This window comes from Tachypleus tridentatus, chromosome 9 (assembly GCF_004210375.1).
Source record: "Tachypleus tridentatus isolate NWPU-2018 chromosome 9, ASM421037v1, whole genome shotgun sequence".
Classification (NCBI taxonomy): domain Eukaryota; kingdom Metazoa; phylum Arthropoda; class Merostomata; order Xiphosura; family Limulidae; genus Tachypleus; species Tachypleus tridentatus.
In genome coordinates, this window is record NC_134833.1 from 52,489,925 (window position 1) to 52,503,159 (window position 13,235).

Below are 13,235 nucleotides of genomic sequence, written 5' to 3' on the forward strand. Positions count from 1 at the left end.
GAACACGCGAATGGCTTGTGTCATTGCCCTTTGTGTTCGTTCGTGGATTCTCATATGTTACAAAGAGTCGCACTTTGCTTACTCATTTAAAATATCTTTTCTAGATAGTAAAAAAATGTCCAAAATTGAACAATATTTATTTGTTGTCTAATGTCATTATGATTTTAATGTAGGAATATTTTGCGTTGGAAAGGGCTTTGTTTGAATTTCGCGTAAAGCTACACGAGGGCTATCTCGGCTAACTGTCCCTAAATTAACAGTGTAAGATTAGAGGGAAGGCAGTTAGCCATTTCCAACCACTTCTCTGGTTACTCTTTTACCAATAATAGTGGAATTGACCGTAACGTTATAACGCAACCACGGCTGAAAGGGTAAGTACGTTTGATTTTACTAGATTTGAACCCGCTACCGGATGGGGCTTTAACATACCATTCAGAAAAATATAGGTTTTCGGTTTCGTCACACAACCTATGAAAAACTAAAATATAGTCTTGATATATTTCATACTAAAATCGATTTAATATAACATGTTCAACCCCGTATATAATCATATTTTTCTCGATCAAATGTTAATAATTTACGTTTTGGTTGGCCTAAACATTTCCTACTTTGACTAGTTTTAGTGACTATGTGAAAGTTCAAACAAATTTATTTGTTAATTACTCTCATGTTGTATTAATTAGAAGTACATTTGTAATGTGAGGAGGTAGATGGAAGAGATAAGCCTCAGAGAAAATAAATTATGACGCTAATTTTGAAGTTTTTTACGTGTTTGTTTAACGTTGCGAATAGATGTACGAAAGTTCAATCCAAAATAAGCTTAAGCCTAATGCAGCTGGAACAATTGGCATTGTGGTAGCTTTTGTGTCACAGCTGAAGATAATGTCATTGTTAACCGGGAGCCGATACATCACGCCATCTCTACCGCTAGTTTTAATGTCGAAACTGAAACTAAGCCTAACGCAGTTGGAATAATGGGCGTTATGGTTGCTTTTGTATCACAGCTGAAGATAATGTCATTGTTAACCAGGAGCCTATCCATCACGTCATCTCTGCCGCTAGTTTTAATATCGAAACTGAAACTAAATAATGAAAACAATAACATCGTAAGTTAAAATTATTATTTGTTTGTATAATTTATTTAAAAAAAAAACATTAACTAAACTGAAAAATGTTAATATATTGAAGCATATTGTTATCTTTAAAATAAAGTGAGGGTACATGATAGGGTTACCTTTAATTACACCTACCTCTGTTAGAAAGAAACAGTATACTTCCACTGAAGATAAGGAAAAACAAAGGACTACTAAACGTTCCCAAGTTGGTCATTCTTTTCAAACTTCTGCCTCTTCTAATAACGATATGAATAAATAAGATACTTGAAAATACGTGGCTTGATAATGTTTATTTCACAGTAGTCAGTAGGTACCTTCACGATAATAACAAATCTTGATAATGTTTATTTTACAGTAGTCAATAGGTACTTTCACGATAATAACGAATCTTAGTAATGTTTATTTTACAGTAGTCAGTAGGTACCTTCACGATAATAACGAATCTTGATAATGTTTATTTCACAGTAGTCAGTAGGTACTTTCACGATAATAACGAATCATAATAATGTTTATTTCACAGTAGTCAGTAGGTACTTTCACGATGATAACGAATCTTAGTAACGCTTATTTTACAGTAGACAGTAGATACTTATACGATGATAATGATTTTGTAGTAATGTTCATTTCAGTGGAAAGTAGATACTTTCACAATGTTAACGGATCTTAGTAATGTTCATTTCGCAGTAGACAGTGGGTATTTTCACGACGATAGTGGATCTAATAAAACTTCATTTCATAGTAGACGATAAATAATTTCCCTATGAGAACGAATCTTAGTTCTGATTGTTGCACCGTAGACGATAGCTAGTTTTACGATGAGAACGAACCTCAGTAAGTCGTTTTACCATTACCCATGCTGTTGTCAGGTCCTCTACCGAGAGGTAGATATAATTAGCTGTAATAAAACCACGCACAATGTTTGGTTGCAGTGTTTAATTGCGTGAGCAAAATTATTTTCCATACAGTGTTGCTATACCAGACAATCATGCGATGCAAAAACGAGTTAATGTATACGAAACGCACCAGTAGTTACCATGGGGTTTCTTGCGATGCACTCAAGCACGCTCCCGTGACTGAATCAATCTCCTATTTCCAGAATCATTCCTGATGTTGTTTCCTAGCTGACAGACGGCGAACTAACAGCTTCTCAGCGCTTTCTGCGGTAGTCGTTATTCCTTGTCACGTGACAAAGAACCTCACGTTCACTGCCTGAATACTTCGTACTTGGATAATTGGAAAGAAGGCAGTGGTAATACCTTCGAAAAGCATCATTTTACCGAGAACTCCTGTTATGATTCGGTAAGTTTAGCTGAAAGTAACAGAAAAGAGTTTATAGTTTCTGTCTCTACTTAAGATGTTTTCAGTGAAATATAATGCAGTGCTTTGTGACTTAAAACATTTATTACACATCCATATCTGTGCTCTTCTGCTTGGTTTTAGTTTCACTATTTCCAATATACGAATCATTAATATATTACACATTGTTTTACCTGCTCTTTCATCTGAAGATTTAAAAATGATAAAACTCCAATATTGATATTTATGTGGTATTTCAAATCATTAGACACGGCATGGCCAAGCGTGTTAAAGCGTGCGACTCGTAATCTGAGGGTCGCGGGTTCGCATCCCGGTCGCGCCAAACATGCTCGCCTTCCCAGCCGTGGTGGCGTTATAATGTGACGGTCAATCCCACTATTCGTTGGTAAAAGAGTAGTCCAAGAGTTGGCGGTGGGTGGTGATGATTAGCTACCTTCCCTCTAGTCTTACACTGCTAAATTACGGACGGCTAGCACAGATAGCCCTCGAGTAGCTTTGTGCGAAATTCAAAAACAAACAAACAAAATCAAATCATTAACAAATATAGCATGCTCATGAATGAAATATTCTTCACCTTGCTTTCCGATTAATGTTAATTACCGATTAAAGTGGTTTCACATATCTCTTAACTAAAGTGTTTGTAGTCAAACAAACATGTTTGTTTTTGAGCTTCTTCATTTTTGTTTCATGTCATTTTCTTCTTCGTTCATTGTTCCCCGAAAGCATATATTTTTATCAGACATGATGTTCGTGTCAACTGTCACTTTTTAAATAATTTTAAAATAATAAACGTATTGTGTGATTTGGACGATAAACTTAAAATACATAATACGAAAGAACTGATAGCCGCTTTAGCACACTATAAAATAAATATAAAATGTATTAAAATTAAATTTCTACTTTCGTTATATCTTCCACAAACAGAAACTGAACCTAAGCGATCACGTGGTTCTGTAAAACTGTCTTCTCAAAACGTCTTTCCCTGGGTATAATAATCTTGAGTCATTATACCTAATTCAAAAAGGTATACAAATTGAAACACCCATGCAATCCTTTTTAAAAGGGAGAGACGTATAACATTATATAGATGTTTGGGAAAAGTTGCCTTCAACGTAGAAGTGTGACTAATCGAGTTATACACGACTAATCTTATTTTACGTGTTTTGCAGGTACCTTTCCTTTGGCTATACTTGCCGAATTCTCTTTAATCCTATCACTAATGGCTAGGTTTCCCTGGGTTAAAAACAACGAAAGAAACTAGTTCGAAAGATATTAGATACAAAACATGATTATTAAACACGAAACTAATATTCTGCACCATTTTCAATAGTTCGTGACTTTGAATAAAGTATTCGCACATTTCTTTTCACAAGATCTATTTGGATGAACTCAAACATAACTGATAATGTATGGCAAGTAATGTCTGCATAGGATGTGTTTGTATATATCACATTTTAGGCTACCAATATGTATGTGAAATGTTAAATTTAATGAGTTGCCTGAGAAAGTGTAACAACATATCGAGCTGTAGTAGTCCTACAGCAAAGTTTTAATCTCAAGTCTTTTGAAATTAATTTTTTTAACCAGAATCTTTATTTTCTTGAAAGTAAAAATTCTTTAGGTAAGAATCTATTGTTGCAATGAAAGTTACGAACGCGTAATTTGTGAAACATCGAGTAAAGATATGTTAAATTTGTTTACTGAACCACTTTCCATCCCAAAAATAGTTTAAGAACTTATGAACTTAAAAGGGCTCGCCATGGCCAGGTGGGTTAAGGCGTTCGACTCGTAATCCGAGGGTCGCGGGTTCGAATCTCCGTCGCACCAAACATGCTCGCCCTTTCAGCCGTGGGGTTGTCATAATATTACGGTCAATCCCACTATTCGATGGTAAAAGAGTAGCCCAAGAGTTTGCGGTGGGTGGTGATAACTAGCTGCTTTCCCTCTAGTCTTACGCTGCAAAATTAGGGACGGCTAGCGCAGATAGCCTTCGCGTAGCTTAGAGCGAAATTCAAAAAAGAAAGAAAGAAAAAGATGAACTTAAAGTTTGGTCGGAAAAAAACAGGATTGGTTAGTGCTCTCCGACTAAATACTTACGAGACTAAGTGTGTATCCATGAAGACTAGCAAAGAAACAATTTAAAAATAAAGGATTACCGATGAGGAAATTGAAATTTCTCGCAAACTGGATTCTATGGGAACAGTGAAAGGCACAGATTTAGTTCATGAAATATCAAATAACTTTGTGCAGACAGATGAAGATTACAGTTTCCTAACCTAATAGTGTGTGTGTACTACATCCTAAAAGCCAAGTTATGATACTAAGACATTTGAGGTGATTTTTGTTATTGGACATAAGAGTATAAATATTTGAACGTGTATTACATCCTTTAATTTAAAAGAAACAAACGAAACAGTCAAAATGCGTTGGAAATCAAGTAAATCTTAAATAATTTATTGCACATCCAAGTGTTTAATATTTTAAGCCTAATGTGCTGTATTTGTCTTTAATTTGCTGTCGTATAATTGCGCCAAAACTTTCAAAGAGTTTCCTTGTAAATGATATATCTATTTTTAAAAGGAATTTTTTAAAATAAAGTTCGACTGTATCTCATAAGATTTGTGTGTCCGCTAGAAAATGTTCCTGTTATATTTAGACACATAGGCTACAAAATATCTTTATATGTTTCACTACGTTTGCTACCTTCTAAAAAATTGAAGATATATTTATGTTTATTAATTACACTACAAAATTTTACAGCTATTGGTATTAGGCAACGTAAATTTCATTGAATACCTAAAGGCTGCTTGTTTAAAGTTTTTCCTAAAATTTGTAATAAGTGAATCACTCGGAGAGTTGATTTGATAACGTGAAGGTAAATAAATTGTTTGCTATAAACATTGAAACTTATTTTCTTCATTTGACGTTACTTAAGTTCAGCTACAAGATAATTTTCGTAAAATATAATTTTTTTACTTTATAAAATATATATGATACGAAATCGAAAAACTGAAATACAAAAATCGATAATTGAACTAACAAAGCTCAATATATATAATCTGGTTATATTTCGTACGTAAGAATATGATATAAAAACAACATGAGAAATGTACTGAATATTTTTTACCGTCCAGAGGAATTCGGTTGAGAAGTGTGATTACTTATCGATCACAGATCACACTTTTGTTTCGTTTCTTCACGCATTGTCCGCGAAACATTTATTTAGACTCTGCAAAGAGAGTGAGTCAAAAAAAAAAAAAAAAAGATCGAGTGCTCGATTCTGTTGTTCATGTCAAACTGTTAAGATTCTGCGTAACGCCACAGATACTATTACAATAATTATGTTATCATCGCGGTTTTTTAATTAAGTATTGCACGATTTTGCAAATTAATCTATTAAGAAACATTCCCAATAACGCCATACAAACATTAACGACTAAAAACATCAAATGACTAGCTACTCTAAAAGGTTATGTAAAAATATTATACATTTTACGACAAAACTCTACCCAAAATTACGTAATAAGACCTATAATCTTAATCATTTGAGAATTTCTTCTTCGAATGAATTTATTTTATTATCAGTGAAACTATCTTGAGAAAGATTATCATTAAATGAATTTTTATCACGTACGATGAATTAGAAATTTATTTATATGTTTTTAGTAGGGTAATTTGGAGCTTCATGTTATGTCAGATTAGATTACTTAAATCTTTATATGTTTTCATATTAGTTGACTTGGTGCTTTATATGCTTTTAGGTTAATTAATTTGGTACCTTATATTTTTTTCTGATAAGGTGACTTGATGCTTTACACATTCTTTCAGATTATGTGGCTAGGTGCTTTATACATTCTTTCAGATTAGGCGACTTGGTGCTTTATACATTCTTTGAAATTAGGTGGCTTTGTGTTTTATGCATTCTATCAGATTAGGTGGCTTGGTGCTTTATACATTATTTCAGATTAGGTGGCTTGGTGCTTTATGCATTCTTTCAGATTAGGTGGCCTTGTGGTTCATACATTCTTTCAGATTAGGTGCCTTGGTACTTTATACATTCCTTCAGAGTAGGTGGCTTGGTGCTTTATACATTCTTTCAGATTAGGTGGCTTGATGCTTTATGCATTCTTTCAGATGAGTTGGCTTGGTGCTTTATACATTCATTGAAATTAGGTGGCTTGGTGTTTTATGCTTCCTTTTAGATTAGGTGCCTTGGTGCTTTATACATTCTTTCAGATTAGGTGGCTTGGTGCTTTATGCATTCTTTCAGATTAGGTGGCTTGGTGCTTTATGCATTCTTTCAGATTAGGTGGCCTTGTGCTTTATACATTCTTTCAGATTAGGTGGCTTGGTGCTTTATGCATTTTTTCAGATTAGGTGGCTTGATGCTTTATGCATTCTTTCAAATTAGGTGGCTTGGTGCTTTATGCATTTTTTCAGATTAGGCGACTTGGTGCTTTATACATTCTTTGAAATTAGGTGGCTTGGTGCTTTATGCATTCTTTCAGATGAGTTGGCTTGGTGCTTTATACATTCATTGAAATTAGGTGGATTGGTGTTTTATGCTTCCTTTTAGATTAGGTGCCTTGGTGCTTTATACATTCTTTCAGATTAGGTGGCTTGGTGCTTTATGCATTCTTTCAGATTAGGTGGCTTGGTGCTTTATGCATTCTTTCAGATTAGGTGGCCTTGTGCTTTATACATTCTTTCAGATTAGGTGGCTTGGTGCTTTATGCATTTTTTCAGATTAGGTGGCTTGATGCTTTATGCATTCTTTCAGATTAGGTGGCTTGATGCATTATACATTCTTTCAAATTAGGTGGCTTGGTGCTTTATGCATTTTTTCAGATTAGGCGACTTGGTGCTTTATACATTCTTTGAAATTAGGTGGCTTGGTGTTTTATGCATTCTATCAGATTACGTGGCTTGGTGCTTTATGCATTCTTTCAGATTAGGTGGCCTTGTGCTTTATACATTCTTTCAGATTAGGTGGCTTGGTGCTTTATGCATTCTTTCAGATTAGGTGGCCTTGTGCTTTATACATTCTTTCAGATTAGGTGGCTTGGTGCTTTATGCATTTTTTCAGATTAGGTGGCTTGATGCTTTATGCATTCTTTCAGATTAGGTGGCTTGATGCATTATACATTCTTTCAAATTAGGTGGCTTGGTGCTTTATGCATTTTTTCAGATTAGGCGACTTGGTGCTTTATACATTCTTTGAAATTAGGTGGCTTGGTGTTTTATACATTATTTCAGATTAGGTGGCTTGGTGCTTTATGCATTCTTTCAGATTAGGTGGCCTTGTGCTTTATACATTCTTTCAGATTAGGTGCCTTGGTACTTTATACATTCCTTCAGATTAGGTGGCTTTGTGCTTTATACATTCTTTCAGATTAGGTGGCTTGGTGCTTTATACATTCTTTCAGATTAGGCGACTTGGTGCTTCATACATTCTTTCAGATTAGGTGGCTTGATGGTTTATGCATTCTTTCAGATTAGGTGGCTTGATGCATTATACATTCTTTGAAATTAGGTGGCTTGGTGTTTTATGCATTCTATCAGATTAGGTGGCTTGGTGCTTTATACATTATTTCAGATTAGGTGGCTTGGTGCTTTATACATTATTTCAGATTAGGTGGCTTGGTGCTTTATGCATTCTTTCAGATTAGGTGGCCTTGTGCTTCATACATTCTTTGAGATTAGGTGCCTTGGTACTTTATACATTCCTTCAGATTAGGTGGCTTGGTGCTTTATACATTCTTTCAGATTAGGTGGCTTGATGCTTTATACATTCTTTGATATTAGGTGGCTTGGTGCTTTATACATTCTTTCAGATTATGTGACGTGGTGCTTTATATTCTTTCAGCTAATGTGGATTCGAGCTTTATATGTTTTTTTAGATCAGTTGAGTGGATGCTTTATATGCTATAGACAGGTTGATTTAGTACTTTATATTTCTCCAAGTAAGGTGACTTGGTGCTTTACATACTTACGGGTGAGGCAACTTGAAGCTTTAGATGCTTTTAGGGAAAGTATCTTGGAGCTTTATGCTTTGGATGAAGATTTTTTATTTGAACGCATAATTGTTTTGTTTGTTTGCTTGAAAACATGAGTGCTAGAGTGAACTGGACAGCCACATTATATTTTTAAACAGCGGAAGAACACAAACTTGGGTAGAAAAATAAAATAACAGCGACCAAAAGAAATAGCTGAAATGAACAACGTTTAATAGCCCAGATCAGTATTTTTATCATCAGTTTTGTGCTCGTGACATTTTTGTATACTTCAGCTAATCGACGTACATTATATTTAATCGGAAGAAAACTTTAATGCCTTAAAAGAACATTAAAAAGCTCAGCTTTAGCTGAAAAATAATTTAAAACTAAAAATTAAAATAAAAACACACTTCCGAACACCAATGAAAGTCAATAACTGTGAATCATTTAATGAATCCTACGGAGCCCTACAAGATGTTCATTTCAATTACTGCTTATCGTTTTAATTAGATAATGATTACGCACGAACCGTATTATGTTAAAAACTTTAATAGTATTGTGATTAAACTGTTGCTAATTTTTGAAACTCGGTCCTCACAGTAATTATCATTTTAAGAAATGAAATAAACTCAATAACATAAGTAAATTAATGACGATTTTCAGCACTATTAAATCACTTCACAGAATAATACTTTAATAAGATTTCCAAAGTACTTGAGGTTTCTTAATACTTCAAAGAAATTATCGTCTAGACATGGAGATCCAGTTTCAAAAAAACTTGAGTTTTGTAATAAAGGAAAAAAAAACAACAACACCGAAATTGGAAAGTGTCGAGAAATACACTTCTGAAAATTAAAGCTTAGTTACAGATGTCGAGTGCTTAACCTAATGTACTAGGCTTCATTCTCTCACAAATCCAGTATTCCTAATGAGCAATTGCTTTAAAAGTTTGTTCCCAAAGTTGATCACTCGAGTACAAGAACATTATGACTACGGTTTATATTTGTAGATTCCAAAACCAACTTTTGCAAGATTGTAGCACGGTCAAAGTAGCAAACTTTTAAGGCAGTGTATAATTTCTTCAGTTTCCTGTATGTATAGAATTAGTTTTTTGTCTCACTTTATGTTTTGATGAAGTTTATCACACACAAGCAAAGAAAAAACTTTTCAAAAAATGAAGTAGATTTAAGAATGGCCAATATCCACCCTTCAGAAACTATGCAAGAAAGATATCAGGGACGGCATTTGCATCATTCCTACATAATAATACAGGAAAACAGTGTTAACGCACAAACATGGGATACCTTAATCAGAATTGTGAGTGAATGGGTATATATATTGCTATTATGTAAGGATAATACACATGCCATCTCTATTATCTTGTTAATATTGTTTCTGAAGGATTGGTATTAACCATCCATACATTTACTTCCTTTTTCTTTATTTGTTTGCTTTTTTCGTTGAAATAAAATGTTTCAATTGACATGCGAAGGTTGTATTTATAACCAAGTTCTAAATACAGTGAGGTTCCTACTGTAATATTTTTTTTTTTTTTGGCTGGTAATTCCTTTTACACCCTGTACTTAAGCATTTTAAAGAACCACTAATAATGTTCTGCGAGATAACTAACTTTGAGAGGTCTAATTAACATTTTGTACGCTAGAATTTTGATGCTAGAATGTTTATTTAATTACAATAAGTTATATATAACAGTTATAAAACTGAAATTGGTTGACACAGTTGTTTTGGTTTTTAAGTTATCACGTAATAAAAAAGAAGAACAATAACTTCAAACTTTACTGCGATGATATTTACCGACATTTCCAGACCTTATGACTCAGTCAGTACATAGGTATTGTTATAAAAGGATACACTTTATAGTACTGTATCGTTCTGATGACCTATTGAGGAGATATTTAAAACACTCTCCATAAGCACTTCTACTGCTTGCCTCATATTTTAGTTTTTAAGGATTTCTTTGTTAATACAATTTTGTCAAAATAGTTAAAGACAAGATTTCCGTGATTAAGTTCAATGTGAGAGTACAGTTAAAGATTAATGTCTTCTTGAGGTGTATTTATATAGCAATAACATACAAGTATCTTTCAATAATTTAGGACATCAGATTTATCAGAGTCGTTAGTTATATTAATAATTCTGCTCAGAGTGTAGTTCGTTTATATTGCAGAGATAGTGTTTACGTTACACGATATTTTTACTTTATTCAATACGTAGCGAAGCGATAAACATTAGAGCTTTTACACTGTATTGACATTGTTGGCCAAGGTTAGATATCAAGAGATGTCTCCAGTTCCTTAGAAATCCCTTCAATAAACACAATAGTATAAGAAATATTGTCCTCACATAAATTTCCAATTTTCACTGATGAAACGTGAACTTCTTTTTTGATATAAATGTATTAATTTTCCTTCAAATTACAGAATAAGAAAATCGTTTCAGTGTGAGACCTGTCAGTCTCATTCAATTATGATGAAATGTGTGAAATCCATCAGTCCCATTCAATATGGTCAGACGTGTGAAATCAGTCAATCCACAATGAAATATGGTCTCATGTCTGAAATCTGTCTGTTCCCAATCAGATATGGTCTGATGTGTAAACTTCGTCAGTTCCAATCAAATATGGTCTGATGTGTGAAGTTTATCAGTTCCAAATCAAACATGGTTGTACTTCAAATAACTATACGAAGTTCATCCTTTGGGAAGAATAATATTATGATTCTATATTTTCAAAAATACTTGATCTATACTAATCTCAAAGTATCCTCATTGTATCATGTATCGTGCGTCTTAAATTTAAACACAGTTGTAGCGCTTTACGAAACATAAATGAAAATTAGTTTATAAAATAATAATAATATAATGTCTCAGCGCTCGAGTTTTGGATCTCGTTTGAAAACAATAATTTCTTAAATGTTAATCTGAGAAAGGTCTATATTCAAAACTGAAAATTTTAATAATGTGTAAACCGCTCATAGTTCTACATTTTATCTTTAAATCTTTCGAGTATTTTCATGAATTCAACTTTCTCGCTCAGACACTTTTATTTCCAGCAAAAATTGTGCAACTTTATCTTTTTTTCCAGAAGCACTTTCATTTATGACCTTTAGAAAACAAAGTACATATAAAATGAGAACAATTTCCAGACGCACAGTTTCAGTAAAAGAAAAAAAAAAAGCTTTTAGCTATATAGTTGATTTGTCTAAGTTTAAATTATATAACTTTTAGGTTTCTAAGGAAGAGAACAAATATTAAATAAAACTATCATGTAGTACGTGTTACTTACCTAAGAGTGTCAACATTCTGGGATGCATACCTGGATTTTGATGGTGGTAATATTTTACATTTGTTTATTATCAGAAGTTTGAACAAAGGAAACGCGTGTGCACATGTTAGTTTTTGCAAAACGAACCTTGAATTCATACTACCTTAGCATTGACTTACTGAATGAAAACATTTGGAATAGAAAATATTTATTTTGCATCACATTTCCTTTTCATAAGTAACGAATATTTTCCAACCAACTCCCAATCTAATAAATCAAATTATACATCTTTTCTCTATCTGCATTAAGCACTATTTCAAATCCTAAATAAATGTTTTATGGCGGGAGTCTATGGAAGAATTAAAAGGAAATATAGAAAACGTTTTGTCGTATGTATTCGAAAGTTTTTATGATTTTAACAAAATGAATTAGAGCGCTGGACTTATGATCTGGAGGTCACGGACTCAAATCTCCATCCAATCAAACAAGCTCGCCTTTTCAGCTGTGGGGTTGTTATTAGGTCCCGATCAATCCCAATATTCGTTAATACAAAAATAAGTAGCCCAAGAGTTGGTGGTGGGTGGTGATGAGTAGCTGACTTTTCTCTAATCTTTCACTGCAAAATAGGGACGGCTAGCACAGATATCCCTTGTATAGCTTTGCGCAAACTTCAGAAGACCCTTAAAAGTAGTTTATGACAACAGTGGAGGCAACTAGTCATCACTACTTACTGCCAATTCTTTGGCTACTTTATTACAAACGAATAGTGGAATTCACTACCACATTATAACACCCTCACATCTGAAAGGGCGAGCTTGTTTCGTTGGATGGGGATTCAAACCCGAGGCTCTCAGAACGACCTGGCAGCAATTTGAGAATGTCTGAAAATAATTTCTCTAAATAGTGATGGAGCCGGTCAGTTGTAAAAACGACTAAAGCTTTGAACAAATTGTCTGAGTTCCCTACAGATATTCAGGCGATAAACTATATTATAACGCATCGTGAAATAGCGATAACAAATCATTTTAACGATATAATTTACTCAAACATTTATCTTCCCAAAAAAGAAGAAAGTGTTTATAAGGTAATGCTTTTGCTTAAATTTTAACCATCAATCACATTTATAGCGTTAATGTAGACGCATAGGTTGAATAAAATATTTTCAAAGGTAGGTTTAGCAAAATGCTGACTGTACGAGTAATTTACGTAAAGAAATATCGGTGACTTTCTTTGTATCCATTATTGCAATTTTTGTGAGATGTACAAATCACAAGTTATGTAACCCTAAACACTTAAAGGCAAATACTTCAGTGTGTTTGTATTTTCTTATAGCAAAGCCACATTGGGCTATCTGCTACGTCCATCGTGGGGAATAGAACCCCTGATTTTAACGTTGCAAATCCAAAGACATACCGCTGTCCCAGCGGAGGACCGAATACTTCAGATGTACAAGATTTTTGATGGATTAGGGATGACTTCACGAAGTTACAGAGCTAAAATCCAGGATTTGATTCGTCGCAGTAA

General features: G+C 33.7%; 1 protein-coding gene and 1 long non-coding RNA gene across 3 annotated transcripts in view; one reads left to right on the top strand and one right to left on the bottom strand.

Annotated features, from left to right (window-relative positions):
- LOC143225253 (nephrin-like) overlaps positions 1–2,247 on the bottom strand; it is a 167,225-nt gene extending 164,978 nt beyond the window's left edge. For both annotated transcript variants that reach the window (XM_076454335.1, XM_076454334.1), the window contains exon 1: positions 1,251–2,247. In XM_076454335.1, coding sequence (XP_076310450.1) covers positions 1,251–1,329 — 79 coding nt within the window. In that variant the 5' untranslated portion in view covers positions 1,330–2,247. The remainder of the gene's footprint in view (positions 1–1,250) is intronic.
- Positions 2,248–2,283: 36 nt separating this feature from the next.
- LOC143225255 (uncharacterized) overlaps positions 2,284–13,235 on the top strand; it is a 39,870-nt gene continuing 28,918 nt past the window's right edge. Inside the window, exon 1 of the long non-coding RNA XR_013013751.1 lies at positions 2,284–2,414. This is a non-coding gene — a long non-coding RNA (uncharacterized LOC143225255). The remainder of the gene's footprint in view (positions 2,415–13,235) is intronic.